Below are 24,628 nucleotides of genomic sequence, written 5' to 3'. Positions count from 1 at the left end.
TGCCAATAATGTAACAGAGTTCTACTCTGTACACGTGAGAGGAAAGCACACAGCCAGACTCTGTGTCCCTGCTCAGTGTGTATGAAAGCAGATTCATAATTAATGCTGCTGCTGAATAAGTCCAGGCACCAGTGCATCACAATGATAAATTTAACAAAGTTTACTTAGAAATGACACCACAAGTGATAGCTAATGGCAGGATGTTCACTCTTGTAAGTGCTGTTACTTTTAAGAACAAAGGACTGAAAGTCTGTTTTTCCTAGTTAGTCTGACAGATAAAATGGGAGGTTGCATATTTCTGACTTTTCCCACATAATTGCTCAGGTGTGTGTCAGCTGCTTGAAGCAGCTTTGGCCTGCAAAGGAGAGGGTAACAGTTTCCCCCCATACACGATCAGGGCTCAGTATAATGTATAATCCAGGCGAATGCTTATCCCTTTCATGAGCCCATGGTGGATACAGACAGCACTCAGCCAGGCTGCCAGTACCACAGGCTTACTTGGTTTGTTTTGGAATTAACAATTGCTTCACACCTGGGACAGAGTACCCAGCCTCCATGTGCACCTGGACAAATGTTTTGAAGAACACTTTGCAACTGTAACTATGTGCCTGTCCACCACTTAATGCCATGAACTGCGGATGTTTCTTGGTGCAGCTTTGACTTACCAAACGGGTTCTTGAGGCAAGGTTGGCCAAACAGTGTGGTTCATCAGCTCTGCAGTGAACATACTTCCCAGACTGCCTCAAAACAGTCAGATAACTGCACCTGCCATGAAAACAAATTAACTTGATATAAAAATACTTTTAACCTGTAATTGAATGTTTTTGTCAGGGAAATTGCCGAATCCTCATTTCACATGAACAGATATGTGAGTCATTAGAGTTGAGCATGTTTATTGTACATGGCAGTTCTTTTCAAAACACACATGTTTAAACAGATGGCTTATGTTGACTATTAATGCAGTTCCTGCAATTAAGTTCAGTCTGAATGAAGTCGATGGAGACTGACATTCTATTGACACCAAAGCTGTTGTATTGCATCTTCTCCCTATGAATGTTCAAATTTGGATCTGCTACTACAGCCTAACTGAAATGTCAGCTGTGATAAGTCATGATGCAATTGAAGAGGACAGATAAGGTACCTGGCATCTTGCTAAATTACTTTTTGACAGGGATTTACTATTTGCATATTCATGCTGTTACGTTTCAATGGTGAAAGTCCATGTTTGAGCAAATTACTATAAATAAACACAGCAGTAGGAAGAAACTTGTCCCTCTGTCTCTATACATGTGGTGGGCTCAAACCACAGGCAAGTGAACTTGCCATAAAGGGAACCCAAGTGCACGGTGGTGCTGTGCTCTGCTCACCATACAGCCCACAAATGCTGCTGTCAGGTTTACAGTCCTGCAGGCAAATGACAGAACATAGGAATGGCCACATACCTGGTGAAACCCAAAGCTCTTGTAGTGCAGTGCTGTGTTGAGACAGGATATTGCAATAGTGACTGGAAGAGGAGTGTGAGAGCAGCTCAGGGGACGCAGCTCAGGGGACACAGCCCAGACTACAGAGCTGAGGTTGCTTCAGGGCTTTCTGATCTGCAACCCATTTCACTGCATTTAAAAGTGGCAGACAGGTTTCTCCTCTAAGAATTTTTTGCAGTCTTCGGAATTTATGTAAACATTGATTCCTGCAGCAAAGTGCTTCATACTTTAGCTGTGTGCTGTATGAAATAGTGTCTCCCCTTCTTCTGAACTAGCTACTATCTTTATTTGATAATCTGCAGGTCTTTCATTGGAAGAAACACTGAACAATTGTTCCCTACTCACTGTCTTTTGTCATCAATGATTTCATAAGTCTATTCTATCATCTGATGGGTTTTGTAGCCTGAGGGATTCAATGCAATTTTTATCACTTTCTCCTGTATTAACTCATCAGTATTTTACTTACCTACCTCAGTCATTTCCAGACACCTGTCCGCAGCAGGTAATGTGTTGGCCCTGAAGCTGGATTTGTATGGCTGCAATTCAGCAAAAAGGGTATCCAGACCCTTGTGATCCATTTAGGAGTTACTGACTGTGGCTTCTGAAGTGACATAGAAAAACAGGTGTAGCTAGGTTTAGTGAAGTAGAGTAACAGGAGCAGCTTAACAAGCATGTCTATTAGATACTGCTTACCTTTCCCTCCTTCTTTAGTACTCTCCTAAATTCCATCTTTACTACTTCTTCTATTGTATTGTTCACTTTAGTTTAGTAGTGGGAAAACATACATTTCACATATGTCTTTAGAAAGAGATGTTTTCAAATGTCCTTTCATTATTCAGTAGCGACTTTGTAAACATGCATGGGAGCAGCATTCATACAGCACAGAGCTGTGCAGTAGTTATGCTGTTTTTCATATCTGCTCTAGCAGGGTCTGTGACACACATTCTTGAAAGACCTCCAAGTGTCACTGCGTGATGCTGGACAAGGCTGAGTTTGAAGCAGAACAAGGTCCCTTCTATTTTCAAGTCTGGCATGTGTTCAGCATTGCCCAGCAGTGAAACTGCTTCCATGCTGGAACTCCACCATCTGTTGGAGCAGAGAGCTTGTTTTCTGTCACACTCATGCAAATACCCAGGCAGCCATAGTCAACACTCTGATTGAGCCTGAACATTGATACATGCAACCTAAACCACAAATAATTATCACTCTTTGAGTGGAATTCATTGCTGGGGTTAAGAAACCCCACCATATTTCTAGGAAAGACTTATGAAAGCTCTCTGAGGAACAATATGCAGTGCTTAAATCTCTTCTGATTTTTTTTATTAGCTTTAACAAAATTTACACCACATGAAGAGGAGGGACATAAATTCTGACCTTTCATTTCAGTGAATATATTGTAATAGAAATGAACTTTACAGAGTTATTATTTCAGCACTCTCGGATATTCTGTATTCTGTAAAAATAAAAAAAACTCCCAAAAAACCCACACCACAACCAATCCCTCCCCCCCCCCCAAATAACCCAACTTCATAATCCCCCACACTCCCCAAAAATCTAACCAAAACAGCACTTCACCTTAAACCCCCGAAAACCCATATACACTCCTTCACAAAGCCACTGAAATATCCTGGCAATAGTAGATTTTCTCTCTAAAAAGCTATAGTTAGCATTTTAGCTGACCCAGAGCTCTAGGAAGGAAGTCTCAAACCCAAAGGGAGAATAGCCTGGATGTTTCTCCAGTAAGATGTAACTACAGCAACCACAAGGCACAGCTATTTGTCTTTATAGAAAGAGAGGAGCAAAGTTGTGCTGTAGCTTGATTAAATATTTGTGAAGCTGATTTAACATCCTTTCAGCATGTGAACATATAATGCTCTAAACAGCTGTGTAAAAATAACCTATGAAAACAGATTATTTTTATAACTTTTCTTGAAAAATGGCTCGAGAGAAGTACAGGTAATGAACAGGTACCAGAAACATTAGGAAGCTGATTACAATTATAGCTCATAAAGCTGGTTATTTAGGTTGCTTGATATTTCTTGTCATTGGAACTGGATTTCGGTCATTGGTAACTTTGTCAAATCACAAGTTTTTGGTCTCATGTTTCCTAGCTTGGATGTTAACCTCAGACTGCATTTTAGTGAGAAAATGATTTAATTTTTCTTGTTTCTGATCAAGCTGTGTGTACATGAACTCTAAAGAGAATTAAGACTGATTCAGCTCATGCATGCAAACAGAGTCAGACTTTGCCCATCAAAGCTGCTCTGGGCCCAGCACAGAGTGTGTCTTTTTTGTGCTTACATTGATCCTGTGCTGGAACATAATGGATGTATGGTAAGAAGGAGGAGTGAAGACCAAGAGGAGGGAGGGGTCACCTCAGGGAGCTTGCAGGACATGGCAGTCCTCTGCAGGAGTGGGTAATGACTCTGGGAAGGCAGTGGTGGCTGGGGGGGACCAGCCCAGCTGGCCAAGGACTCAGCAGGAAAACAGCTCAAAGAACTGGGGCTCTGAGAAGACACAAGAGGGAAGAGAGTCAAACTAGCAGAAGAGGTAAACCAATGGAGATTTGGGAGGGACTGTAGCTGCACTGGTCAAGGTAAGAAAATCAACAATAGCAATTTCTCAAGCAGCAGAACCAGTTTTCTGAGTTTGAGAATAAAATATCCCAGGTTAATAGAATTTAATTTTTTAATGTGTGTTTTCTGAAAGTTAAGTTTTAAAACAACCTATTTCAAAAGGACAACCTTAACACGATTGCTACCATCACAGGAAGCATCCAGATCTTTGCCGGAGCAGAAGTTTCCCAGGTTATTTCTGAAGGATATTGGCAATGGGAAATTGTTGGTCAAAGGGCAGGGGATGATGGGGGAAGGCAGCCTGGGTAGTCACTTTGAGTCAGAGGAAATCTGATGGACTCTGTTTGTTAGTAATGAATGCCTGCAGGTTACATGAGTTCGTTGAAGAATTTCTCAAATCCAAATTATGGAACAAAGTGAAGGAAAAATGATCACCTTGTGGCCACCATATTTCTTGAATTTTCCTCCCTACTGTGTTAAACAAATGATACAATTTTTCTGGTGCCTTATTTTCAGCTTCCTGTTTTTAAGCTTACTGGTATTTCCTCCAGTCCCAAAAAGGTAAAACTAATTTACTGAGAGATTATAGAGTATTTAGTTTGTGTTGGTTTAGGCAGACATTCAGATTGTGTCTGACATTAAAGACTAATCTCTTCTTCCCTTTGGCTTGTGGAGAAAGGCAACAAACTTTCCACAATCACACAGGTAAATAAGGATCTTTACGGATAAAGCAAGACAGTTAGAGTACTCCTCTTGGAAAAGTTGTATCATACTTTAAAACAGCAGCTCTCATTGTAACCTTGTGTCTGCTGAGCATCAGTAGGATTCCTGGTCTGTGCTTCCATGTTCTGTGCTGCCAACTATGAGGAATGGGAGGTCTTTTTGGCAGTGGCCCTGATAAACTGGTAGGCCATCAAGCTTGATAATCAGACAGAAGTAGATGTGAATGATGATCAGGTGTTTATTTTGTGGTTTGTATTTGTTTTGTGGTTTGGTTCTTCCCCCCAGAATTTGCTACAAGTGAACAGATTTTGCTTTTTCCATCTAGTGGCAGTTTGTCTGCATGTAACAAAGCACCAACAGGTTTTTTCTGTGCTTGTATGCAGAGTATGAAGCATCATTCAGGGAAAGACATCTTGTGAGGCATCGTGGTCTTGCTGGCAGCTGTGGCATAGTGGAGGTGTCCTCTTTCTCCTCTGTCATTTCGCTTTGGCAACTGAGTGTGTAGAAAGAGGTGGTGCAAGCAGGATACACATACCTTTAAGCTACAAAGCAATTATTTGTTGCCTTACGCACATAATTGAGAGTGACAAGTTCCCAGGCTAAGGAGAGCTGGCAGGGACCTGACAGTGACAGGGGAAAACAATGTTCCCTTGTTCCCTGGTACAGGCTCACCCCCAGAGTTGCTGAGTTGCCACCCTTGAACCCCTGTTTTTGATTCAGGCCTTTATGCCTTTCCAGGAAGTGACATTCTCCATCTCAACAATCTTGCCTCTGTCTGTAAAGTTATCTTTCTCATTTTGTCCAGCCCCAGCTGACATATGGTCTCACAGCTCTTGCTCACAATTTGATGGTTTTCTCGGAAGTCTGAGTGAGGATTATGCTGCTGTGCCTCAAAACAGAGCCTCAGGTTACAGATGGCTGAAACAAAAGGAGGAGAGTAACAGAGGAGGTGCTGCCATGAACTCTACTATCTGTGGCTGTGTGCTGAGCAGGTTGGTTGGTCTGGAAAATCTGGCACACCCTCCCACTGGGCTGGCACAGAGCTAAGAGCCCATACCTTGGATTAGGTAAAACTGCATGGAAACCATTTTGGAGCATCCTTAGTGAAGAAAAGAATTAATTCTTTCAGTTGTCTAATATTGAGACAGCCCTATTTATCAGGATCTAAAAGAACCACCCTGGTACTGGACAGTTTCTGTTTGCATTAGGAAAAGAGTTATTCATAAGTATCTTCCGGGAAAGTGCTCGTTCAGCATTCCTGATAGAGGACAGAACAGAAAATTTTCATGGCTAAGCACTGCAGTTTAGGGACAAATTTGAGCTCACAGTGAAGAAAAGGCAACCAGAGGATGTTACAAGCCTGTTAAGGATTGATGAGCATGTAAGAAGTGTGTGCCAAATATTTCAAACTCTGCCTTATGTTATAAAAATTGATAAGTCTTGTGGTTTGTTTTTGGTTTTTTTCTGTGTGTAGTTTATTTTTGATTTCTTTTTTATTGCTAAGTATATGACAGCACTGAAATTCTATGAAATGAAATGCTGTGCTTGAAGTGAGGGCAGTTGAAGTAAAATCATCTGTCATAAAACCCAAATGGTGACCATGAAATTATAACAGATGTGAGACTGAGAAACTCAAGCTGCCTGGACATATTGAGTAAATGCCATGCCGGGACACAAGGCAGGGTAATTGCTTGGTTCATCAAGTAGCCAGAGACCCACAGCATGAGAAATCAGTCCTGACATAGTCCTAACCAGTATGCAAGATTCATAACAGTGAATGAATAGTTGTGATTTGCAGTAGAGACCACCATGTGCTCAAATACCAACCTTGGAGGAGGAAAAACAGGATTCACTACAGTAATACATAAAAGAAGACAAATGAAGAGGCTTCTGAAAGGAAATTTAATTTAAGCTGTATGGAGAAGATTTAAGGAATGCTTATCAAAGACTTGGATGTATGCACCCCTGTCTAATGTGTTTTCAAAAAGACCAAATCGCAAAGAAAGTGGTGTGGGCTAAACAGGAATGGGAGCTTTGTTAAAGTAAAGAAACATCCTCCAAAAAAAAAAAAAAAAAAAAAAAAATCAGATCCAAACCATAAAAACTGAGAAGATCTTAAGCTCTGATTTTAGAATTAACTTCCCCCAAAAAAGGAAGCCTTAAGAACTAAGCGGTATTCCTATCATCCCTCAGTTTGCTAGCCAAGCTCTTCTATTATTTTCCTGTAAAATATGTTTACCTGTCCTCCAATCATGCTAGTGCATACATTTGAATTAATCTTTCTTGACAAGGGGTGACCTACTCTAATGAAGGCCTTTGTTTTTAGAAGTCCTAACTTGTGTTTCATGAGAAACTTGCAAAGGGTTCTTAAATATGAAGACATAATCTAGTTCTGTGTGCTCTTTCATATTTTATTATTTTAAATGATAAGGGTAAATATTAGCATCACAGAAGCACATCACATAAGCTCAACTACTATAAACTTAAAATGAGCAATATTATAATCAAACCAAAATGACAGTTCAGATTAGATCGTGTGTTCACTACTTTATGAAGTCATAAAGCTAGTACAGTGTGTAATCAAAGTGTGTGCCCAACAAAGAGAAGAATTGCTATTTGTTAATTTGCATCAGGTGCTTGAAACAGGAGTTGTTCCCCTTTGGTAAAGGCCTGTCTGTAACAGAGGACTTCAGCAACCTGGGATTGCCAGGGCCAGGGTTTGCTGAACAAAGAGAGAGGATAAAGCCTCTTTAGCCAGGCTTAAGGAACTACAGACATCTAAGCAGGCCCTTTGCCATTTTCTGCTCCAGCACTTTCTCCTGAAAGTCTCATTGCAGTTGCAGAGCTATTGTTTACCCTCCTTCGTTATTTGTTGCTTTTACCTATATGAGCACAAAGCTTGCCAAGGGTTTTACATAAAGGTTCATCTCTGGACCAGCCTCAGGACTAACAACCATAGGTCAATACAGCCAACTTTCAGATCACTCTGTTTTGATCTCAGTTTAAACAACAGGATTATGAGCTGAGGTTTGCTTTTCAGCTAATTATGGACTGACTCTACAAACCAGTACTGACTGATCTTCTGCACTGGCTGACAGTCAAGTTAATTGTGCACTTTGGACCCAGTCCTGTGGGACACAGTCCTCTTCAAGTGGAAAATCTTAAAACTTATGTCCTCTTCAGAGCTGGTCTTCATTCCTCTACAAAGGAAAATCTCAGAAAGAACCCAACTATCTATTTTAGGTTAGATAAGTGGAAAGATTCTTCTTTTTTCATGTTTAGTTCATCTGAGAACATGTAATAATTTATGTGCCAAGTGTTTTTTTCAAGATTATTCTTATGTCCGCTGAAGTTTTCGAGTTTCTGTGTAATCTGAACACACTTTCTTTCATTAAAAAAAGTACAAACCTAAACTGCTGTAAATGTACCTAAGTTTCCATGTCTTGTCTTTACAGTATGCAAATGGGTTGTATTTTGGAGTTTGAACTATTCAAATCCCAGACTAACATTGGATGGTTACATATTCTTAGTGCTTCTTACATATTCAGTAAAAACTAGTGTTATACAAAATATTTTGTAAGTGAAAAAATGTATTTCTATACAGCTTATTAGCATTAACTATGGAAGAGAAAAATTGGAAAAAGTCTCCTTTTCCAATCACAGCCTAAAAAACTCCTATATGATTGAACTGACTGGTGCCTTTATTAATTATGATATGCTTTTATCCTTTCCTGACTACCCCGATTCCCAGAAATAGTGGTGCTTCTGCACGCAGTTTAACTCCCTTGTAAACACACCCATCTGTTCAGTGTTTTCCTTCCTGCATAACTTTTACCTCAGTGGTAAAAGCAGCTGACTGAGGGCATTAGGCAAGAAATACATCTGTTCCTGCAGATCGCCTTGTTAAAATGAAATGGGAAATCAGGTGATGGTGATTCTCTCAGATGATCCCTGTGTTGACAAATGCCAGCTAGAGTTCAAGGACGTGGGGGACAGGACACTTCAGTGACTGTACTTTAAATGCTTATGTGTCAAAGAACATTTTTATTTACTTCTTGATATCTCTGCCTGGGAGAGTGTTATAATTTAAAGTAGCTTTTCTCAAAATTGTGTATTCTCAAAGTCAATAAAATTTAATGTGATTATTGGCCAAACTGTTGTGTCAGGAAAATCATTATTATTCCACTAACTTCAAATATTTTTCTTGGTCTCAAGAGAAGTAGTGTCGTCTTCAGTTTTGACCATTTTAATGGCAGAAGCACACACAGTGTTCCTATGGAGTTTAGAACAGTGGAAGGATCGTTTCAAACTCTAAAGGAGACTGGGGGTGGGCTCCTTTCATGCTGGTGACAAGTTTCAGAAGTAGGATGCCAGCAAAATTCAGCTCACCAAAGGTACTTATACTGACCAGCTCTATGCTTTGTACACAAAAATCTCACACTCCTGGTTTTATTCCATGGAATTTTCCAAGAGCAGCTAACTATCAGTTTCACAGGTCCCAGAGCCTCTACAGGGGAGAAATCTCACTGCAGACCAGACAATTTCAACAACACAGTCATAGTTCCCATGTTATTCCTGTGCTGCTATACTCAAATGCTGAATACAGAATCTGGTCTGCTAGTTGCTGTAATGGCAAGTGTTTGTTGTGCTCCCTGTTCCCATGAAGTGAACAGAGACAAACTACATGGGACTGTGTGTTTTGTGGGCAATTGTATGCTTAGGCATGCTCAGCTTCATTGATCCTCATAGGAAAGCACTGTCTCACCAGACAGTTTGCCAGCTTGCAAGCTGAATTTTGCTTGGAGGCTGTGCATCTCAACGATGACTTCAGCTTCTTCCAGAGGATCAAAAGATATCTTCCATATTTGGCAGTAATTGGTTTTTAAAGTGAGGACTGACTGTTCTATTCTTAGTAATTTTCACTCTGCGCAGATCTTATCCTGTGCATTTTAGAGGAGAGAAAGTAAAAATTTAAATGACACAGACTGTCTGCAGGAGAAATGCTTCATGTTGGGACAAAACACCTGGGTATCTACCCAGGACAGAATTTGGTATTATATAAAGGTGAGTAAGTTGAATAAGGGCAGAATGGATAGGCAGGCCTGTGCTGGGTGTGCTGGAGACTACTATATAGAAGTCTCAGCTGGATCAAAAACATTTATCTTGGTATTTTAAAGGCTTTTTAAACTGAGATTAAACTAAAAAAAGGTTTGAACATAAGCAGTTTCTGATCTAGCACTGGAATTCAGATGGATCCCAGTGTCTATGCAGTTAACCCTTTTATGGAACTAGGATTTGGTATAATGTGTAAGGTAACAGGCAACTCTATGTGTGTCTGTTGTTCAGAATTACTACTTCACATTCTTTAATCCATAAACCAAGAGATTTGTCATTCCAATAATCTCTTGAGGCTCCTGCAGCAGAGCACATGAGTACCTAATTCAGGCACATGTTTATTATTTAACAGAGTACTTCTTTGTTATAGTAACACCAGAAAAAAAGTACATATGGTCCACTACTGTCAAAAATAAAGATGTAGAAACATGATAAGAAGAGGCTCCTAATTTCTTTCTCATCTGCCAAGTACAACCTTTCACCTAAAAAACCCAATCACCTGTAGAAGGTAGTTGTTAAGCTGTTATTTTATTAGGTATTATTAAATAGCTTCCTCCTGATAAGGGACAGCTCACAATATGTACAGCAACTTAAAATCCAATTCGTATCCATAGGCTTCAGCCTTTCCAAGTCACGTATGTTGACTGTGCAGAGGGTTAATGTTTCATGAGAAAGGCAAGCTTCAGAAATCAGGCTAATCTATAAATAGCTTCATTATTGCATGTTGGCATTTAGGTCTTTGGAATATTCTGAAAATTAAGGGTTTGTGTTTTCCAGTGTTTTCTACAAATAGTTAACATATAGTCTAGGCCAGGTTGCTTTTATTGCTTCCTAAGCAGCATGCAAGAGGCTGTGGGGACAATCCACTTGTACCTAAGAGGTCACAAAGACTGGGATACAGCTAGAACTGTCAAAAAATCAACCTGAGTAGGATGTTGCCAAACAATTTGATTGTTTGGCAAGTCTCGCTCTGTTTTTATGGAAAGCTTTTTATTCATAAAATATCAAGTGAAGGACAAGGAAAAGGAAGTGACGCTTACTTGTAGGAGAGCTTTACCAAAGAAGGAGCCTTTCTGCTGAGAAGTTGACCATGACACTCCAGTGCCACTTTCTGATTTGGGACAGTTGTATTACAGCCTTGAAATACATGGGTTTAGCACAATCTGAGCGTCAAACTTGACATCTACAACCGTATTATGAACTATCACTATTAAAGTTTCCAATGGAAGTGAAGTTGGGATTTCACTAGAGCAGTATCAATATTTACATGAATCTCCTGTTTGGGTGGTGGCAGTGTTGCACTGTCACATTGCCTGTGGGGAAAAAAGTTGCAACTCTTGGCTACAGCTTTAAGTGTCTGAATGTTAGAAAAAGCCAAATAATAGCAAAGTTTCAGAGAAGATTGGAAGGCCAAATATAAAAGTGACATTTGAGGCAGACTTTTGCTCTTAAAATCAGGCTTGAGGCTTAGTATCTCTTAGCAGTTGAGAAGAACTAAAGAATAAAGAATTTAAGGGCAGATATTTTGTGTCCAAGTGCAAGTACGGTATTCAAATATGCTATATGTTGTGAACTTCAAGTGCCTCACTTGTGGAATAAGTGATAACCTACTTACATTTGGCTACATACCTACTTCTTATGTGAGAATCCTGGTATAATAAATACCCAAATTACGCATATAAAACAATAAAGTTGGACTGGTAAGTGTACTTATCTTCAATTGAAATACAGTAAACTCTGAATTTAGGTAAGCTTTAAAAACACCATTCAAAAGTTAGTTCCTCATATGAAAGTTAATTTCAACAATTAAGTGGCAATATAAAGACCACGTTCTTCTGCAATGAGAGATTACAGTAACCCTCAGTCCTTGCAGTCTTGCTGAGCTGGGTGGAAAGGTGTATCCCCAAATCCAGCAACTCACCGTCTCTTGAGTGTGGCCTTGCAGGGTCTGGAGAGTGTGATCCACTGGGGAGAAGCCTGCACGAGTTCAGCTTTGAATAGCAGATTTTGCATCCCTTGAAGCACCCAGCCAGTGTACAAGAGCATGCAGAAGAAAAATAACATATTTGTATTAAAAAGCTGCTCAGAAGATTCTATAATTCTCTCATTTATGACTTAGTGGGTTTTTCTGGAGGACTGTTCCAAAGTCCAAGTGAATGTGCAAAGAACTGAAATTTTTAGAAAGGGTGATGGCTTGGCTTTGGATTAACAGATGTTTATGTGTGCTTTTACAATGAATAAATTCAAATCCTTATCCATGAATGAAACTACACTTATAATTTAAAATCAAATATGTTTGGTCCAGACTAGACTACTATTGCTTCCTTCCTCACTTAAAGGCAGCATATTCATTAAAATAAGCACATTTTTATTTCAACCAATTTTCTACATTACTAGTGGCATTTTCATCTTCACAGCACATCACTGAAGCAAAAAGCTATGACTCTCAAAAATTCTGTTAAATAAAGCCCTCATGAAAAATTAAGTTAGATTCTTCTTATGACAGAACTTGTCTGTTTTTTGAAGATTTCCTGGCTCAGGATAAAATACAGCAATGTAATTTATATTCCAAACCTCAGCTGGTATGACATGCATGTGATCAATACTGATAAGATAGACTAAGCTCTCACCTTAGAAATTTCATGCAGAAATGCAGGTTCTATAATAAATCTCTTAGATGCAGATAAGGTGCAGTAGATAAAGGAAACGATTCTTCAAACTCCCTTGAAAACCACCTGTCACAGTCAAATTGGCCATGGAGCTGTCCTCATCTGTGGATACAGCATTATTTTGTACCATGTGGTATTTACACTTTGCTGTCCTTGTTTTTTTTTAATCACATGAAAGCTGTAAAGATCTTTGGGTCCAGGCTTTTAAAAAAGGTCAGTGGCAATTCCACGTCTCAAAATCTAGATTTCTCTGAAAACTTGTTTATAGAAGCCAGTGAGGATAATTATATGCAAGGGTCATCGTGGAGCATAATGGGAAAGGGTGCACATTTAGTTAGTTATTTAGAAACAAATGTGGCATTTTTATAGGGGGAAAAATAATCATTGTGTTAGGATTTAGACAACACGTCTGGCTTAAAATTATTCTGAGAAACAGAACTGGGGTTTCTGCAGATGACTGAAGTTATTTTTATGATTAAGAGAGGTTTCCATTTGCATATCATTTAGTTCTTACATATTTGTGCATGGCAAGTCTTTTATACTTTATTGTTTGATCACAGAGAGAAAGGACACACAGTGAAATAGTATCACAGCTTTCTGCAGATGTCAGTTCTTCTCCACTGAGAACTGAGACTCTCCAGCTGTCACAAGGGAAAAGGGAAAGCAGATTGCTATGTGTTGGCATCTTCTTAGTGCATCAGACATCTTAGTGTATCTTAATCTGTTGGGTTTATTTACTGCTAATAAGATTAAGTATTGCAAAAATTTCTAAGAATTATCTTAATTGTTAACAGTTTTCTAAGTAATAGCAGTTGTTTTGACTATTTTGCTACTCCAGATCTTGTAATTTGGGTGTTTATTTTAGTATTTGACATAATTGTTTAAGCACCTTTTATTTTCACTTATTGTCTACAAGTGCATTTGGTGCTAATGAAATCTCCTGTGTATTACTTAGAAACAAGATTAAAAACAGTGAAAAATGAAGTTATCATGAAAATTTTAAATCAAAAGATAAATAAGACTAACCTCAGTATCAAATACTATTATTTTATGGCATACTAAACTTTTCTTTAGAAAGGCAAAATGGCAAGATCATGAATATTGATCTTTTCCATCTGTTAGGTCCAAAAATATGTGCTTTAAATATATAGTTACTTCTGAGACTGTAACAATCCAAAATTGTGACAAGGGAAATCCTCAGTAGCTGGAAGGAACAAAACATCCCTCATAATGAAAGTCGACAAGGAACTGGCTGCTCAGAGAGGCTGTGGCATAACTGCTTTTTGGAGATTTTCAAAAGTTGTCCAAACACTTTTGGCTTTTGGCAACCTGAACTAACTCACCACAAAGTCCTCTTATCTCTGTAGACTTTGTGATGAGAGTTGATGCAACATTACCTGCCTGATTTCCCAACTGCTAATAGGCATCTATTCTGTTTAGTGAGGTACAGTGGATAAAATTTGCCATCTGTTCACTTGCCAACAGTCAGAGGGTAGGAGCTGAGATTTTATAATATTAATGCAGTAAAATAGGAGAAGAAAGCTTGCTATTGAGCTATCAACCCATGTACCCACCTTGGATTAGCATTAGAACTGCCGTGATTATTGTTTATTTATGCATACAAGACTGTGTAACAGGCAACTCTAAACAAATATTTGTTGTTGCAGTTATTCATAAAACTGAATCTTTAACTAATACTTTCAATACAGATTTCTTGTCTTTTTTTAGGTTTCATATTTTTGGTAAAGGTTTCCCTAAGAAGTTTGATCAAATCTTGCCACATAAAATAGCAAACCCACAATGCTGAGTGTCACAATGTTGTATTTGTATTTACTTTTTAGTAAATTAGTGCAGTGATGAGGAATCATCAGATCCTCTTATTTAACTAAGTGCTGCAATAATACAAAAGAAGGCTTTATACACCAACTAGAACATATTTTTGATGAGTTTCAACTGAGTAAAACGAATTATTCAATTAATATTTATCAAACCAGTCATTAAGAAAAGGCAGTAGAATGCCTGGGGTTTTCCCCAGGGTGAATGAACATTATCTGTGTATTCAATGAATGGTCAGCAAATACCAGTATTTCTGTTTGTCCTGGATCTGTTCTCCTAGATACAGAATTCATACGTCACCTAACTGTGGATGAGGGGGTTTTGGGGTTGTTTCTCTCCCCCGCACCCTATTTTGGACTGTTTACCTTTCTCATTGAGAACACACAAGGAATGGGACCTACCAACAGACAGAGCAGCATTTATGTCATTTTTGAGTGGTATCCTATCTGCAGGGGAGGCTCAGGCAGATTAACAAAGGATTGTTGGTAATCAAGATGCAATAATATGTCTTTATTTTCAAGTAATATCGCAGTACTTAAACCACACATATGGTTGATAAAATATCTATTAAATCTGCTTGCAGGTTTTCCACTCTTAATTCCATTTAATTTTCCTTTTATTTTTAAAAATCTATGCAGGATTTACTGAAATGGGATATCTGACACAAATGTGACTGGCTGGTGATCTTTTCCAGGTTAAATCACACTCCTTCAGGAGCAATTTTTGATCCACTATGTCTTATGTTTGCTAGGAAAGCATAGAATCATTTATGTTGGAAAGGACCTTTAAGATCAAGCCAAACCTTTCACCTTGCACTGCCCAGGCCACCACTAGACCATGTCCTTAAGAGCCACATCCACAGGTCTTTTGAATATCCCCAGGGATGGATACTCCACCCCTTCCCTAAGTACTCTATTCCAATGCTTGATAACCTTTGAGTGAAGAAATTTTTTCAAATATCCAACCTAAGCCTCTCCTGGGGCTACTTGAGGCCATTTCCTCAAACAAGATGATTTTATAAGTTCACAGACTTCTTTAAGTTCTTTAGAACAACACTTCAGTTATTCAGGATATTATTTAACCACAAAAAACCTATTTTTTTCTGTGGTTTTCAACACCCTTTATAGTTGTGATTAACTTTTCTTTGGGGTTTTTCTTCTGTGCAGAAATGATGACTACTATGAAAAATGAAGTAGAAAATGGATGTATCATCCTGACTATATTGTATAATTGTTACAGAGAAAATTTACTACCATTGATTTGCACAGTTGTTCTTAAACTGACATACACTAAGTGCATGAACTGCCCCTGATTAGTCAGTACTCTTGCTTAAGCTTTAGTTATTCAGCTGTGGTTTGTATATACAGAAATTAAAATCTTTCAAAACTTCATTTAAAAAAAACACAAATGAAAAATCATTACCTAACAGAATGGCAGCAGGAGGTCTATTCACAATTTCCTGACATGTTTTCTTCCATTGTCTTTTCCCTATGACGGGAATAGCTAAGACTGTACAAAAGAAGTAAACAAATAAATTGAACATAAAGGTAGGCATATATATATGTATATATATGTGTATATATATATAGTAATGAGGTACAAGTGTGGCATTTGCCTCAACAGTGTGTGAAAAGGTGATAAAACCTTTTCTGCTGCTTGCATGCCCTGGACTGCACTCTGTGGTTTTACCACATATGGTTTGATAAACTGAAAATGCATTTGACACACGCATTTGGATGAGGGTGAGTGTCCACAATTCAAATAAAGTCAAAAGCGTTCCTAGCAAAGCTCTCTGGATTTACCTCAACTGCAGCAAGAGGGAGCTTGCAAGCCTGAAACGCAGGCTGTAACAGAACCAGAGTGGTAACAATTGCTGATGGACCTTTCCTTTGTCAAACTTAAACCTTTACCTTCAACTTTGTGGTTTTGTAAAATCTTCTTGCACTAAGCTCCACAATATATTTGAATGCTGTTTAAAGCAGTATTTGTCTCATGCTGATCATATATATGTGGTGTTGCTGTATTTTCACATACTTCTGAGGTTGAATCCTATTGCTAATATTGATTTCTTCTCTCTGGAATACATTTTTAGACGGAATGTGCCATTTCCAGCTACCAAGTGCTGTGCTTCCATAAATAATTGAGCTCCTATGAGTTCAGAATGACTTTACAGAACCAGTTTGAGATTAGAGATTTAAAAAACCTCAGAGATTTACACATTTGTCCCAGCGTTGACATTGCTACCTGCAGGTTCACCACACGGAATAGCGTGTTCTTACCTACTTTCTCTGCAGTACTACTACCTCTAAAAAATCTGGGGTTTGAGACTTTTTTCTCACTTGTGTTCACTTCCTCTGTGAGCTTCCTGAACTGCTAGATTAACAGTTTAAACCGTTTAACTAATAGTTTTCTTAGGCACTCTAAGCAGGTTCCTTCAATCCCAAGTGAACTGACGCGAACGATTCGACCTGGGACGGCATCAGCCCGGGCAGGGCCTCAAATGCGGCCCGGCGGCCCCACACAGGGGAACGGGCGGTACCCGAGCGGCTTTCGGCGGGAACCGCCTGAGGAGGAACTGAGGGCCGCCGGGACGGGCGCCTTCCCCGTACCCCCGCCAGCTTCCAGTCCAACCCGCACAGCTCTCCGGGGCTGCTGAGGAGCCGGGGCGCGGTGCCGGCGCCGGTGCGGTGCCCGCGGGTGAGGAGCCGGGGCGCGGTGCCGGGACGATGCCCGCGGCTGCTCCTCCCTCACGCGGTCTCTTCGCTCGGGGAAGCGCCGGGGGAGACGCGGCTGCGCGGCGGTCCCGCGCCGCACGGGGGCGCCATGTACCGCCGCGCCGACCCCGCCCCGCCCCGCCCTGCCCTGCCCTGCCCCGCGCGCTCGTTCGGCTCCGCGGCTCTGAGCGCCGGCTGCCGGCCTGGGATCCTGCGCTTCGGCCCGGGGTTTGTCCGTGCCCGGTACTGCCGCCCGTCTGCCGCTCCAAGCCCTCCCCACGCCCCCCGCCTCTGCACGCCGGCAGGCGCTGGGCTGCGCTCCGCCCCGTCAGCTGACTGCCGGGGGCGCGCCCGCGCTGGGTCACGCCGCGCTCGCCGCCCCCTCCCCTGCGTTCCGCTCCCTTCCCAGCCGGCGGCCGCGGCTGAGGGGCCGCCTACGCCATGGTGCTGGAATCAGTGGTGGCGGATCTGCTGAACCGCTTTCTGGGCGACTATGTGGAGAACCTGAACAAGTCTCAGCTCAAGCTGGGCATATGGGGGGGTAAGGAGCCCCTTCCCTCTGCCGCCAAGTATCCGCTGGGCCGCCGGAGTCACCGGGGACAGGGAGCGGGTCTCGCTGGCTGTGGTTTCCCTGTGAGGGGTTCGCGGGCCGTGGGACCGCCGACCCCTCTGAGGGGCGGGCGGTGGGTTTGCGGCCCCCTGTAAGCAGCGGGCGAGTTCCGGGGCCGCGGCCCTCCGTGATGGACGGTCGGTCAGTGTGGCCGCCAGGCGTCCCCGTTCCCTCGGAGGACCGTCGGTCGTTGTGTGCCCGTGGTCTCTGGCACCCCCTCCCTCACGTCGGTCTGTGGGGCGGGGGGACGGGCGCACGGCGCTGGCCTCGGAGCTCTGCTAGGGAGGAGACTGCCGACATCGATAAACCCTGTTTTTTTCTCCTATTCGTTCTCTCAGGTCCTGGGTGGAAGTACAAGGGTACTGTTGGGTCTGTGGGCGGGCTCATGGCGCAGTGCCCCGGGCGGCGGGAGCGCTGGGTGCCGGTGCAGCTGATGGGGTGCTTGGCGAGCCGTGTCTTGCAGTTATCAGTGTAAATAATGTGTGTTAAACAGCCGGGATAGTCGAGTAACGTGGAGTAGCTGTTCTCGGTGAATGTATCAAAACATTTTCCTTCGTTACCTTGTAGTAATGCAAAAAACCAGCTGAAGTACTGCTTAGGGAAGCTGGCTGGTTTAGGTGCCTTCCGTAGGTAGGTCATCACCTTATTTTTGCTCATCGTGATTGTACATATTTTAACATTTATGCAATATTAATACCTATACTTCAAATGGAATATAACTCTGAGGGATCTGGCATTAAAGTACTAAGAGGTATATTATATGGGCTTTCCATGGGTATAATTCTGTGCTAGTGTTTCATTTAGAAATCCTATTATGTTGTCTGCATCAGGAGAAGTAAATGTGTTTGTGAAAATAGGCATGCGTTTTCGTGGCTCTGATTCATGATTTTTATATTATGTGAAATCATGAAGAACAAGATACCATTTTCCAAGTCTGCTCTGTGTTGATAGAACTGCAGTCATCATTCACAACTAAGTGAATAATAAGAAAGACTTCCTATTATTAGGTGTGTTTAATAGAGTAGAAACATGTAGACATCTAAGTTGGTAATGTTTTTGTCATCTCTTCCAACTGAAATTTTGTCTATAACCCATGTTTAGTGGCTCTTACAAATTACACATTTTTTGTGCTATTCTGTAACTGGAATAAAGTTTTCAGGTTTTAGTCATAAGTACTTAGGAGGGTTGTGGTTGTGTTCCTTTTTCTAACATAAGTTATACTTGAAGTAATTTTTTTCTGTACTTCTGTCTTTTTTCTAAACAGGTAATGTGGCACTCGACAATTTACAGATAAAGGAGAATGCATTAGTAAGTATCCAAATAACTTCAAAATTGTTTTTATGGGTCTAAAGACTGAGAGGATAAAATATTGCTCACTGAAGTCTCACAAAAGGATACACTGTGGGTTTTTTTACTGGTTATTGGAAGTAAGTTTTTGGTTAACTCCTTCTAATTTTGCTTATTTTACTGGGACAGAGGAAGAAAAAAAGCTGTGGTTGAAAAGCAAGAAGTAACTTGCATTAAGTTCCCATACTCTTTGTCTGGAAAAACAAATGACTTGGCTGATTTTCATGTTCTTTAATTTAGCTAATGAACATCTTGCTCCAATACTCAGTGTGTTTCAAACCTCACTAAAGAGAACTGTTACTCTTCTGTGCATTGAAAACACATTGGATCCTTGTACGACCTGATCACTGGCTTCTGTTCATTATTCTCAAGTTTCATATTTTACTTGCCCATTTCATCCATTCCTGGTATCTTTGTTGTTCTTGAAATCTATTGCTACAAATATCTTCGTATCTGGTAGATAAGAAAGGAAGGAAGTGTTACTTTGTACACGCCTTTCCTTCTTATGGGGATTGATTCAAGATTCCAGCAGTTCTGATGTAGAAAAATGCAAAGTCGTGTATGTGGCTGATCAGAGCTGAGAGTGAGCCAAGACCAAGTCAAGAGCATTGAAACAAGGGATGGTTCTGACAGTCTTACAATTGCAATGTGTTAGATTTCAATGCAAAAGTAGTTAAAGGAAGGTCAGTACTGAACACTGCTTTTAGAGAAGTAGCCCACGCTTTCTTGAAAAAGAAGGGATCAAAAGAATATGATATGGTCCAATTCTTCTCTTTTTTCCCGTAGTTTTCCTGTCTGCTGCTGTCTGGATTGTTTTTGTTTTCCTTCTAAGGTTTTCTAGTAGAAAAGAAGTAGCTTTTAATTTCTGTATGTAAATCCAGTACTTTGCAAATGTAATTTAGATTTATTTATTTGATTTCTACTATTTCTTCTGTTTAATACTTTATTTTTGTCATTTACAGAGTGAACTGGATGTACCTTTTAGAATAAAAGTTGGTCAGATAGGTAAGTTTTAGTTCCAATCCGAGTATCGCAATGGAAATTTAAATACAGGCTGTAAGGTCAATCGTGCCCCTGAATTTCTTTTATCAAGCTTTCTTAACTGTAATTATACTCACTGTTGGAACCAGCATAGAAATTCAGTGTGGCTGCCGTTGATGTTATCTGGCAAACCCTGTTCGTGTAACTTTACAGGTTGGTATGAAAAACATGTCTGAGAGGTTCTTCCCGGAGACATGAATGATCAAGGGAGCTGTTTAGTGTAGACGGAGTATGTATTGTTCTTTAAAGGACTGATTAGGACTATGAAGAATTTAAGTTAAATTCCTGAAACTGACAAATATGCTGAAGGTTTAGGAACTCTTAGTTTTTCGGGTTTTTTTTAAATTCCTTTCTCAGGTGGTCAGCATTGCTTTTTCACATGAAACATTTGTAGGAGATATTTTTGTGTTGTATTTTTTCTTCTATTTCCTGGGAAAATCATATTCATCCCAGTGAATTGAACTTCAGTCATGATCTCAGGTTTTGATTTGAAGTATTCTGACTCAGACTATGACATTTTGCTTAAAACTATGGCTTATGTTTCCTCTGCATATCTTTTATCACTTCAAGGGCTTTATAAAACGTTCATACCCATATGGCTTCTCCTAACCTTCTAAGGTGTTTAGGACATCAAGATATAGGGCTAGTGCTCTTTAATGCCTGAGGTGTTCTTTGGACTAAGCACAGTGGAGATTCTTGTTTTGATGTAACTCTATCTGCTTTGTTTAGATAAACTTACTCTGAAGATTCCTTGGAAGAATCTCTATGGGGAGGCAGTTGTTGCAACTCTAGAAGGCTTGTATCTTCTGATAGTTCCTGGAGCAAGTATGTAAACTTTTCAGCTAAGGGTACCATGTAAATGAATCTATAATAGGAGTAGTTCATGTAAGCCACCATTTTTACGTTCTGCTCCCTCAGAGGAATTTCTAGACAAATGCTGGCAAGTTAGTAGGAGAAGGGTGGGAGAAAACAGCACCTGTTGCTTTTACAGAGGTCCTTGGTTGTATCCATTCCAAGTTCAATTCAACAGCCAAGTTTCCTCTAAAACGTGCTTGTCCTGAATCCAGTTTTCTGGCATGGTTTAGCTGTTTATCTGCTTCTAACAGTTGAAGGTAGTAATGCCATTAGTACTGTTTGTAGGGAGAGGGAAGAGGGTCAAAGAACTTTATTAGTTTTTTTCTGAAATCAGAACCTCTGGTATGATGAGAGAACTTGCAAGTTCCTAGAGTTTTTAAGAACTTTAAAACCTGTTTTATATTGCGCAGACCACACTTAGGGGTCTGAACATCCATGGAAAAATTCTCCTATGAAGTAATGCATAATTGTGTAAAAACAAGAGTTTTGGAGGCTGGCTGCAGTGTTCAGCAATGAAAAAAGAATAGCCTTTCTCTCAAACAAGGTGTTTTGCAACATGATGTTGTATATGGTGTGCATTGCTTGATAACGCATTTATGTAACTTGAGATTTAGGATTAAGGCTGTCCCAACTTGGCTTGCAGGTGTTAAATACGATGCAGAGAAGGAAGAAAAATACTTGCAGGATAATAAACAAAAGGAACTGGCAAGAATTGAGGAAGCCTTGCAGAAAGCGGCAGAAAAAGGTACTGAGTTAATAATGCAAATCTCCATTGGAATTAGAGGACTTAGACTGTGCTATGAAAGAAAAGTCTTGATTTCTAATTGACTTAATAAATTTTGTTTTTTCAAGTGTCCAGCTAATCTTACTACAGTGCTTTGAAAAGCTTTTCTACTCTAAAGCTTGAAAGAAATGTTATTTGTTTGTTTACCATTCATTTATCCAGTCGGCTTCCATGGGAAATGGGAATTTATTCATCTGGTATGTCTTTTTAATTATTTTTTTTCCTTGGTGCTCTAGAGGAACAGGACCATCTAGAACAATAGAAAGTACATTGCGTGAGGGTAATGTTATCTTGCTTTAGCACCTTGATAATAGATGTTTAGCTGTGTGTTTTAGAGGTGCATGTGGTAGGCTTTCCTTGCTGAAAGGAACCTTTAAGGGGAGCGGTAAGGCTTGTAAACTTTTATTGCAATGATAATGCTTTTGTTTCAGTTTCTGCTGTGCTTTTATGATGTACTGAGTTTGGACTGGTTTGAGAAATGAGACTCTTGTGAGCAGGAAATAATTCACAACACGACAAAACAATTGAGCACGAACATAGGAAACTTAAACTTTTGCTCTAGCTCATAAAAACTATTAAGCTCTCAACTATAGGTTAAAATTGGTCATTTAAGCCCAGTTAACTTGTTTTGTAGTGGTGGGTCTTTTTGCTGTTGTTTGCTTGTACTGTTGTAACCAATACCTTTAATAAAATTATGGTATCAGTTAGGCTTGTTTGGACAGAAACCAAGCTCAGAACCAATGACAGGTAACTACATGTGTTGGAGGAAAAAGTTATCACTGAAGTTTTTGTCTGAATTGAGACCTGTTTGTTGGCTTGTGTAATGGTTCTTAAGATGCGTTTCTAGGATACTTGTAATGCTGCAACTCATGGAAAAATTTCTGAGAAAGAGATCATGCTTTCAACACTTGGAAAAAGGATAGTTTGGTTGTAATCCCTCTGCTTCTTTAATTCTCCAGTTACAGGAAAGTCTAATGCCTTTTTCTTGCTTTGCTAGTTTGAAAGGTATATGTGGAGTTTCCTTCAAACAGCAATCTGACAATCTGGCTGCAATGAAGAAAGGAGCTTTGCTTTATTTCTTGTCTTTAACATGCCAGAAAATGTATGAGGGCTAAGACAATTTTAGTGAATGAATTTTGCAGCCATTACTTCATACTGGGGTGAAGGAATCTTGATCGAGGTTTAACCTCAGTTATGCAGCACTTGGATCCTGGACAGCAGCAGTGTTTTAGCCAATGCTCTTTGCACCAGTAGCAATAGGATGAATGGATAGTGTAATACGATAAATTTAACCTAATGTGTACTGCTTGAGGAATTCCAATTCTGGAACTTCATGTATTTAAGAGTGAGTCTGTTCACTTGTGACAGTTTTCTTTTTTAAAAAATACTTACTACATCCAGCACTTTTGACACTTTTGAAAACAAATAGTAGAAAAAGCATACCTTAGTGGCTCAACTGATTATATAAAGAACAAGACTTAGTCGTGTTTTGCAGTTTTAAACTTTAAGCCTTGAGAAGGAAAAGCCAGAGGAACATTTAAATTGGATTATTTTCAACTCTAACTTGAGATGTTCTGTTATCCTATGATCATTTTTCAGTGGTAGCCATTTGTGTTTGTGGTGCTGTACTAGAATATTGTATTCAAGAGGACTTGTGTAAGTCTTACATGAGCAGATCCTTTGCTTTTGCTAGATACAGAAATCTTGGAGCCCATGTTGCCCTACTGAGCTATAAAATTCTAAGAAATTCAGCTCTCTCTGTAGGCTTTTAAGAGAACACGATAGCTGCTGAAAGTCTAGGAAATATATTGAATAGAAAGTTGTCAGGATTCATGAGCTGTATTTTCTTTTCTGATTGATACTTGATTTATATTAACATGTTTAGAATCTCAATTCAGTCCTTGGATTTAAGAGTATAAGTAGGAGATATTTTCTTTCGACATGCTATTCAAATATTGAGCAAAATGGTCACGCCGCTGTGGTGGTAAGGTACTGTGAGGGGGAAGTGGAAACTGCTGACGCAAGCTGATGAAGCTATTTTCTTTTTTCTAAGCTGTTACAATCTTTCTCTATCAAACCTCATGTATGGAGACCAGAGGCAGCAGGTCTTTTGCTGGTTACAAGAAAAAATGAAAATTGCATGGTTTTTCTATGTAGGTAATCACTGAAACTAGATATTCTGAGGTCACTTGGGCTGTCAGATACTGTAATGGAAATACTACTGTGTCATACAAATTTGGTGAACTTAATATTAAATCAGGAGTTGATTTCCTTCTTTTAAACCAAATGCATTTTTTTGGTTATTTGCTGCCATGTGGACCAAGGCACCCATTCACAGGATTCCTTGTATGGGTTGGAAAGTCTGGTTTACAAGGACACCAAGCCTGGTGGGTATGCATGGTTAGTTACATTTTGCACATGCATGATGAGCAGGCAGCTAAGATTTTTAAAAGTCCCCCGATCCAAAGCAGCCAAATGTACAAGTGAGAAAACAATACTTGTTTGGTAAACATCCACATATTGGTGGTTCTAGAAATGAGATTTTAATGAATGTGGATTCAAGTGGAATCTTGCAGTGACATAGTCCTCTTTTAATTGAGTGGCCATTTCAGAAAATTAAGATATTTCCGTCAGTTGTGTTGAGCTCAAGAATGTTATAAAATGCTGACAATATTCTACCATAATTTTACACCACCATCTCTAGTTGTTTGGAGAGTAGAGAGTAATTACCCTTACTTAACATGTCTGGGCTTAAGATAATGGATGTTCAGGCTGTCTTGAAACCACGGACAGACAGAATGAACTATAGCAGACTGAAGGCATTGGCATGCTTCCCTCTGCTTCTCTTTATTTGCATTGCTCTCGGGTTAGGCAAGG

General features: G+C 40.0%; 1 protein-coding gene across 4 annotated transcripts in view; it reads left to right on the top strand.

Annotated features, from left to right (window-relative positions):
- Window positions 1-17,444: 17,444 nt before the first annotated feature.
- The window catches only part of VPS13C (vacuolar protein sorting 13 homolog C), a 74,322-nt gene continuing 67,138 nt past the window's right edge, over window positions 17,445-24,628 (top strand). Inside the window, exons 1-6 of one of the 4 annotated variants that reach the window (XM_032122448.1) lie at window positions 17,445-17,655; window positions 18,989-19,032; window positions 20,034-20,076; window positions 20,842-20,937; window positions 21,611-21,712; window positions 24,076-24,138. In XM_032122448.1, the coding sequence (XP_031978339.1) occupies window positions 17,556-17,655; window positions 18,989-19,032; window positions 20,034-20,076; window positions 20,842-20,937; window positions 21,611-21,712; window positions 24,076-24,138 (448 nt within the window). In that variant the 5' untranslated portion in view covers window positions 17,445-17,555. Of the gene's footprint in view, window positions 17,656-18,335; window positions 18,355-18,988; window positions 19,033-20,033; window positions 20,077-20,841; window positions 20,938-21,610; window positions 21,713-24,075; window positions 24,139-24,628 lie in introns of those variants that run through there. The other 3 variants (XM_032122445.1, XM_032122446.1, XM_032122449.1) reach the window with 3 other exon arrangements.

Source organism: Corvus moneduloides, chromosome 13 (assembly GCF_009650955.1).
Source record: "Corvus moneduloides isolate bCorMon1 chromosome 13, bCorMon1.pri, whole genome shotgun sequence".
Classification (NCBI taxonomy): domain Eukaryota; kingdom Metazoa; phylum Chordata; class Aves; order Passeriformes; family Corvidae; genus Corvus; species Corvus moneduloides.
Note: the sequence above shows the minus strand (reverse complement) of the source record. Positions and strands in the feature narration are given on the sequence as shown.